We start from the raw sequence: 8,930 nt of genomic DNA on the forward strand, positions 1-8,930 counted from the left end.
TTTTTTCTGAGACAGAGTCTCACTCTGTCACCCTGGGTAGAGTGCCACAGTGTCATAGCTCACAGCAACTTCAAACTCTTGGACTCTAGAGATCCTCTTGCCTCAGCCTCCTGGGTAGCTAGGACTCCAAGTTCCCTCCACAACACTTAGCTAATTTTTCTATTTTTAGTAGAGATGAGGTCTCGCTCTTGCTCAGGCTGGTCTCAAACTCCTGAGTGTAAGCAATCCTCTCACCTCAGCCTCCCAGAGTGCTAGGATCACAGGCGTGAGCCACTGTGCCCGGCCATCTCTCATTTTCTTAATCTTACTGATTGAACTTGCATAACTTTTTGCAATCAGAGAGACACTATAATTTTCAAAATAACTTGATTAATTTCTGATACAATATAAGAAATTAGGAAGCTGAAGAAACATAGAAATATAAATTGTATGCATTTTTAAAATATAATCTTCAGGAAAGATTTTAGGGAAATAAAAATACAATCTATTTCTGATGTTTTCTAACGTTTTCAATTTTCCAATGTCTCTAATTTTTTTTTTATTCTCAACATAACTCACTTGAATTATGACGACCATCAGATGGATCATTTATGATTCAAATGGTAAATATCTGTGGTTCTTTATAGTAGAAAGTCCATTAACTTTTATTCCAGAAACCCAAATAGGGTTTCTTCCACCCAATTCAAAATTTTGAACGTGAAGTTTTAAGCATGTTTATTTAAACAGACATATAAAATGTGCAAAATAAACTTTCTTAGACATTTCTTAGATGACATTCTTAGATGACATTCTTAACAATGTCAATCATTGTTCAAACATTTCTTAGATGACATTCTTAACAATGCCCTTAAATTTAAATTTATCTTTTTTCCCTTTTCTTCCTTCTTTAAAAAAATTTTTTTTAAAAAACAGGGTCTCACTATGTTGCCCAGGCTGCAGTGCAGTGTCTATTCCCAGGCTTAGTCCCACTACTGATCAGCATGGGAGTTTTGACTAAGGGTTTAAATTTGTAAACACCTCTCTTGTCATTAGCAGATTATGCTTCTCAGTCAAGCCACACTCCTGTTCTATGAGGAAAACAGAAGATCTTCTTTGTTTTTGTGACAAGAATCAGATAGGAGGGGTTGCAGTGCATCACACCTATAATCCCAGCACTTTGACAGGGATGAGGACCCCTTGAGGCCAGGAGTTCAAGACCAGCCTGGGCAGCATAGAAAGACCTTATTTCTAAAAAAAAAAAAAGAAAAAGAAAAGAAAAATTAAAAACATGGTGGTACATGCCTGTAATCCCAGCAACTCAGGAGGCTGAGGCAGGAAGATATTGCTTGAGCTCAGGAGTTAAAGGAGCTATGGATTCAGCTACTATACTCTAACCTGGGCAATAGATTGAGACCTTGTCTCCAAAAAATAAAAAGATCAGATAGGACATGATTTGTACCGGACCATGCACATGTTTCCAAGCAATTGCATAATACCATAAATGACGAGAAACTATTAGAACAAGAAATTAACTTACAAGTTATATAGCTATAGATATCAAAATTGAATAAAGTTATTTAAACATCTAAATTTATTTTTTAACAGAGACTCACTGTGCCACTCTCAGTCAAGTGCTATGGTGTCACAGCTCACAGCAACCTCAAACTTCTGGGCTCAAGTGATTCTCCCTCGTCAGCCTTCCAAGTAGCTGGGACCACAGGCACCTGCCACAATGCCTGGCCACGTTTTTTGTTGTTGTTACAGTTGTCGTTGTTGACCAGCTGGCCGGGGCTGGGTTCGAACCCACCAGCCTTGGCACATGTGATTGATGCCACAACTACTGTACTATGGGGTGCCGAATCTAAACATCTAAAGGTTTTACATAGCAAAGGAGTTCATATCAAACAAATGTAAGAGAAATGGACCCACTGTGCAAAATAGTGCCAAAATAGATATTATCAGTTGGAGCTACAGAAGACAAAGATAGGAACAATATCTCCTTCTCTTTCCCCAACCACTAAGAGCAGAAAAAAATGTTTGCCACATGAATTCACCAATCTGGACCCAGAGGAATTAGTCATTAGTCATTCTGTGGACCCCTTTGACTATCTAAGTTTTCTATCCTTATTTTGTTTTCCAAAATTAATTGTTTTCCAATTCTCATCACAATTATCCTGCTTCTGCTATTTCATATCGGGCAGGAGACAGATAACTTGTCTTTTGGTTTATAAGCGGCTGAACTATGACAAGTCCCATCTGAGCCAGGTGGAGAAGATGGCACATCACCCAGAGATTGAAGACATTGAGCTGTGTGCACCCGCGGAATGAGACCTGGGGGTGTGTTCTCATGGGGAAAGAGGTGAGTGTGGTTTATGTATAGGAAGAAGGGAGAGCACAGGAGCCACCAGGCTTGTGGCAGAGACTGTTAGTTGTCCTAATATTTGACGTCCCCTTCTTCAGGAGCAATAGAATTTCTACTGTTCACAGAGCAAAGACAACATTTTCTCCATCCTCTTCGGCAGCTAATGTGGGTCCTGTGCAAGCTCCAATGGGCGGGAGATAAACAGGAGTAACGTGCACGACCTCAGAATGGGACCCCAAGGGAAGAGCATATTTTCCCTCCCATTGTTTCCATCTTTCCACTGGCTGGAATGAACATGCTTGGAACACAGGAATAAGGACAACATGCTAGGAATGGTGAAGCTACAAGACAGAAAATCTTCCAAGCCCTTGACATCATTGCTTTCCAGAGCCAAGTTTTTACTTCAGAGAGAAATGAATTTCTATCTCACTTAAGCCACTGTTGTTTAAAGTCTTTCTCAGACCCTCTCAAATCTTTATTCCACAAAAAACATGCCAAAGAAAGAGACAGATCCCAGGGCAGGATCTACCAAAATCTGGAGGTTTTTTTTTTTTTTTTTTTTGAGGAGGAATTCTAGAGAAAGTGAAATTTAATATCCTATTTAAAGAAGGAATGAAATTAGCTAAGAAAAGCCCTGAAATGGGAATCATGGGGAATCATGATAATTTACATATCCCATGAGCAGAAAACAGTGGGCAAACCCCTCCCCAGGGTGGGAGTTTAGTATTATAATGAGCTAGGGGTTAATACTGTTCATTCTTTCAGCCTTGTGTACAGGCTCAGTGGCTCTTGGTCACAATCTGCAGTGGCATATCGCTTATCTTGACTTTCTCTGGATATCTGGTAGAGTAAGGCACTGTAGTTATCTCAGGGCTGCAAGGAGGTTCTGCTGTTTCCTGGGGGAAACTCAAAGAAATTGTATCACTGTACAGAAAGTTACAAAGTTCTGTTCAGTGGTTTGTACTGAGACCTCTCTGTCTCTGCTCCACTTTTTCTAAGACTGCTATTGCGAGGCCACTGGAGCTGAGATAACACTCATGGTTTCATCCCTGTCCAGTCAAGGCCACTTAGCTGCCTGTGTCAGTTCTGATGTGAACACTAGAAACTCCTTTTGCATATGAGGGAGCTGAGACACTAGAGAACTGTAAAATTTTTTTATGAAACCAGTAATACCTCTATGCATTATTCATTTTCACCTCCACAAAACCCCTAACTGCTAATCTGGGAGGTAGATTTGAGGTAGCCTGTGCCTCCCCCTCCCAGTTGATGTATTCTCTGAAATAAATCCTTTCTTCCTTGAAAATCCTTAATGTCTCAGAATTGGGTTCCTGTGCAGCGAGCAACAGTGAACCCCCCTTGTTCAAAGAGGGAGCGTACCCTTTTGTATGTTTGAGGTGTGTGCAGGGCAGCCAAGTGCAGTGTGGAATCATGCTGGTGCATACATCCCATAAACAGAATATGGTGGGCAAATCCCTCCCCAGGGTGGGAGTTTAGTATTACAATGATCTGGGGGTTAATACTGTTCATTCTTTCAGCCTTGTGTGCAGGCTCAGTGGCTCTTGGTCACAATCCGTGGTGGCTTATCACTTATCTTGACTTTCTCTGGATATTCTGGTATAGTAAGGCACTGTAGTTATCTCAGGGCTGCAAGGAGGTTCTGCTGTTTACTGGGAAAAACTCAAAGAAATTGTATGAGTATACAGAGAATTACAAAGTTCTGTTCAGCGGTTTGTACTGAGACCTCTAGGTTTCTGCTCCACTTTTTCTAAGACTGCTGTTGTGAGGCCACTGGAGCTGAGATAACTCACTGTTTCATCCCTGTCCAGTCAAGGCCACTTAGCTGCCTGCGTCAGTTCTGATGTGAACACTAGAAACTCCTCTGAATTTTGTTATGAAACTGGTCACAGTTTGTAGAGCTGCAAAAAAACCACAAAACAAAAAACAAAAAACAAAAAACCACCAGAGAAACAGCCAGTTTGGATGGGAAGATGATGATTTCACTTCTAGGTAGGCTGAGCTTGGGGTGTTTGTGAATAGGCAACTAGTTATGTGGATCTGAATAAAGATCTTGGAGTGAAACAAATTTTGGGATTATTAGCAAGTTGATGGTAAGTAAGTCAGAAGAATGGACAATGGGCTCTTTCTCAGGCTGGTTTCTAACTCCTGAGCTCAGGCAATCCACTGACCTTGGCCTCTGAAAGTGCTAGAATTGCAGGTCTGAGCCACCGTGCCTGGCCTGTTTCAAAGTGTTTGAAGAGCCTACAGTAACTTTTACTCTGGGTTCTATGTGTTACAGGACCAAGGAGTCTATCCACCTGTTACCCAAGCCAAACAATCAGAGAAGCAGATGAGAAATCAACAACTTCACTTTACTCACAGAAAAGCCAGCAATTCTGAAGAGCAGTAACGATATCTCCTCAAAGAACTGCTCTGCTCTCCTGTTTCCTTCTGTTACTTTTAGACTCTTCAAGTAAAACCAAGCATCAGCAAAAGTGACTTTCACCATAGACCATGGAGTGTCCAGTCTCCCAACTTTATCTATGACAATAGTCTTATAAGTGAATAAACAACTCCAGGTAGTAGCACATGAGCTCATCCGGCCCTGCCAGGGCCTGTCCAGCAGTACCCTTAGAGTACTGGTTACTCACCATAACAGTGGCTGCCGTCATACAGTCTCAGGCTCCTTTACCATTACTAGGGTGTGACACTTCTGGGATCTCTACAGCATACAGTGTATGTATTTAACAAATTCTCTCCATCCTGGTCGCCAGGAACTCGGATGGTTCTAGTTTTGAGTAAACTCTGCTAATTGTATCGTTTACTCCTCCCCAATAATTGTTCTCTCCTGGCTTTGTGGAGTTTCACTTTTTTTTTTTTTTTTTTAATACAGAGCCTCAAGCTGTCCCCCTGGGTAGAGTGCTCTGACATCACAGCTCACAGCAACCTCCAACTCCTGGGCTCAAGCGAGTCTCCTGCCTCAGCCTCCCAAGTAACTGGGACCACAGGCGCCCGCCACAATACCCGGCTATTTTTTGGTTGCAGCCATCATTGTTGTTTGGCGGGCCTGGCTGGATTCGAACCAGACGCCTTAGGTGTATGTGGCTTGCGCCTTAGCCACTTGAGCCACAGGCGCCGAGAAGAGTTTCACATTTTTAAAAAAAGATTTAAGGGCACTCCTAAGCAGATTTTTGAAGCTTTTCTTCCACGTTCATTCTCTTCTCTCCAGAAATCTGCCCCACAAATTCCAACCAACTTGGCTTCCAATCCCCTAAACGCCAATCTCCACCTTCTCAATCAGTGAGACCCTGGGTCTCGGAATTTCCCATCTCAGTTCCACAGACTGGAAATCGCCTCTGGGTAATTCCAGCTCTTTTTTTTGGCAGAAAGGCAGGGTGACAGAGAGCTCTTTTTATTTCTCTTCTCTCAGGTGAAATAGTCCAGAGCTGCTTGTAGTCCAGTATCTGAAAAGAGCTGTTTCATATAATTGTATCAGTTGGGACACTAAGTCCGGACCCACTTTCTCTTCTTGCCCAGAAGTGGAAGTCTCACAAGTTCCTTATAGAAAATGTAAATTGTTTTATGCATGTTATTTGTCAGGGTTAAAAAGCATCTTTCTCTATAACACCTTTTTCTTTTTCCTTCTCAAGAAATGCTGATGGGACCATTTATCCTGGTGGAAGCCTAGTGACAAGCCTAGACCCGAGCGCTCAGCTTCCCCCTCACCGCTCGCCTCAGGCCGAGCCACGCCTCCCTTTTCCCGCGCGCGTCTCCCTGGGGGTCTTCCTCTCTCCTCTCTGGCAGCTGCGCTCGCGTTCCGCACGCCGACCTACTGCGCCTGCGCGGCGTAAGGACGCCGGACGTTCCCGGAAGTGGGAGGTGTCCGCAGGAGTTTGTGTGGCCGCCGCCGCGGGAACGCGAGCCCGGTAATTTTTCAACCAAGAAAGGCCAAGCTTTCCGGCTTAGCGGAGTGAGAGTGAGCGAGAGTCCGGCCTTGGTAGATATTTTCTGGCGTGACAGTCGGCATGGAGGCTCCACAGAGCAAAGAGGGTAGCGGCGAGGCCGTGGCGCCCGGGCAGCAGGAGTCGGCGCGGCTCGAGTGTGGGGAGGAGCCGCAGCATCCCGGTTTGGAGGTGAGGAGGCGGCCGGCGCCCCGCCGCTCAAACCCGCGCGCCCTGGGCTCCCCTTTCTTCTAAGGTGTCCCCCAGAGACCGCAGCCCTGCGCGCCCTTCCACCCCAGCCCGGCCGCCTTCCCGATCCGCGGCTCCGAGAGCCTTGGCTCGGGGTGGCTGTCACCCAGCCCCCCAGGGCCGAAGCACCTCCCGAGCGAGAGTAAATTTTCGTTAGGACGAGAAGTTCTGCGGAGAGTGGTTTGTCAACTTTTGACAGGGAAGTCTGCCCTCAACCTCTTGCTCCCTGTTGGGTTTCGTTATTCCATTTAGTCCTTTTCGGTAATTGTTAAAAACGGCACCAGATGCCCCAGATTTGTTATTGCTTTAGGGTTTTCCTTTTAAATTCTGAAACTGCACACCAGCTTTTCTACTTTCTCTGTCTATGCTTATTTGTCTCCGTCTTTGATTTTTACCCGTTTACTGCTACCTCAAATAGGTAAAGTATATGATTTTCGTAATTATTATTATTCTTATAGAGTATCACTGTGTTGCCCTCGGTAGAGTACTGTGGCGTCACAGCTCACAGCAACCTCCAACTCTTGGGCTCAAGCGAATTCTCTTGCCTCACCCTCCCAAGTAGCTGGGACTACAGGCGCCCGCCACAACGCCCGGCTGTTTTTGTTGTAGTTGTCATTGTTGATTTTAGCTGGCCCAGGCCGGCTTCCAGCCCGCCAGCCTCAGTGTTTGTGGCTGGCGCCCTACCCACTGAGCCAGGGGTGCCGAGCCAACTTTTTCTATTTTTAGTAGAGACGGCATCTCGCTCTAGCTCAGTCTGGTCTCAAACTCCTGAGCTCAGGTGGTCCGCCTGTCTCAGCCTCCCCAGTGCTGAGATTACAAGGGTGAGCCCCCACATTAGGCCTCTTCGTAATGATTTTAATGTCTCAGTGGTAGATCTTAGTTACAGTGGCAAAAATGTGAGTCTTTAAAAATGTATTCATCTTTAACAGATTGACAGAGCTATCGATTGTAAACAATAGAATGCTAAGGTTGGTCTTTTTCTAGTAGTAATAAACAAATGTTGAGCACCTCATATAAATTTGCAGGAGGCATCCTAACTCTCCCTCCTGCCATATGCAGTCAATGTATGTGGAACAGCTAGTGTCTTTTAATAATATGAATTTGGTTTTCCTCCCTCCTTAGATTTGCTGCCCTGTAAAATCTAATTGTATTTCACGATTTTGTCCTTTTGCTTTCCGTGTCCCTGACTTTGCTTTGTTGTGTTCTTTTACAGCTGAAGGAATGTCTTCTTAAGGGTCTTTGTGTGTTCCTTTTTCTCTGCATGTCCTTCCTCTGGACCTTTACATAGTTACCTCATTTTCTTGTTAGTTTCAAAGACGCCTTGGACTTACCCCTCTCCATAAAGAGCTACTGGACCACCCCACCTTCCTCTTCAATCTGAGGTCAATAACATTACAAAGTAATAATTCAATAACATTACAAAGTAATAATGTTCAAAGTAACAAAGTAATGTTTTTAGTTAGAGAAGAGTGTTTAAATCTATTTCATTATATAATTTCAAACGAACTTTATGGCCACCCTGTGACCATAAAGGGTTGGTTTGGTTTGTTTCTTTGCTTGTTTTGAGACATAGTCTCACTTTGTCACCCTGGCTAGAGTGCTGTGGCATCATCATAGCTCACAGTAACCTCACTCTCCAGGGTTGAAGCAATCTTCCTCCCTCACTTCCTCCCTCAGCCTCAAAGGTAGCTGGGACTACAGACGCTGGCCAAATGACCTGACCAATTTTTCAATTTTTTCGTTGAGATGGGGGTCTTTCTTGCTCAGGCTTGTCTCACACTTCTGAGCCATCCTGCCTCGGCCTCTCAGAGTGCTGGAAGTATAGGTGTGAGCCACCGCACTCTCCTGTATCTGAAAGGTTTTTTTGTTTGTTTTTAGATAGAGTCTCAAGCTGTCGCCATGAGTAGAGTGCCTTCATAGCTCACAGCAACCTCCAACTCTTGGGTTCAAGCAATCCTTTTTTTTTAAGGGTTGATGTGGAGGTCTCACTCCTGCTCAGGCTAATGTGGAACTCATGAGCTCAAGCAGTCCACATACCTTGGCCTCCCAGAGTGCTAGAATTACAGGCATGAGCCACCTTGCCCAGTCTAGTATCTGAGTTTTGAAACTTATATCTACTTAAGGTCTGAGTCTCTATCCAAATTAGTTTCAGTGACTCAGATTTATTAAAAACTTAATTGTTGAATGCTCTTAATGATTATACAATTTTTTTCCAATTTCAGTTAAGCAAACTTTCTGTTGGAATTCAGTTAGTAAATTTCCATTATCTCAATGCCCGTTTTTGTAAATTAATAGAAGCTGTTGTATTTTTATATTTTTAACGAGTAGGTGCAAATTTCATCAAAACTCTTCTTTTGGAAGAATTTCAATGAAGGTAAATTCTATTTCTGAGGTTTTTTTTT

General features: G+C 43.8%; 1 protein-coding gene across 1 annotated transcript in view; it reads left to right on the top strand.

The window, feature by feature from the left end:
• Positions 1-6,108: 6,108 nt before the first annotated feature.
• The window catches only part of ERI1 (exoribonuclease 1), a 31,111-nt gene continuing 28,289 nt past the window's right edge, over positions 6,109-8,930 (top strand). The window contains exon 1 of the mRNA XM_003797661.3: positions 6,109-6,471. Coding sequence (XP_003797709.1) covers positions 6,364-6,471 — 108 coding nt within the window. The 5' untranslated portion in view covers positions 6,109-6,363. The remainder of the gene's footprint in view (positions 6,472-8,930) is intronic.

Source organism: Otolemur garnettii, unplaced genomic scaffold (assembly GCF_000181295.1).
Source record: "Otolemur garnettii isolate 467f Iridium unplaced genomic scaffold, OtoGar3 scaffold00121, whole genome shotgun sequence".
NCBI lineage: Eukaryota > Metazoa > Chordata > Mammalia > Primates > Galagidae > Otolemur > Otolemur garnettii.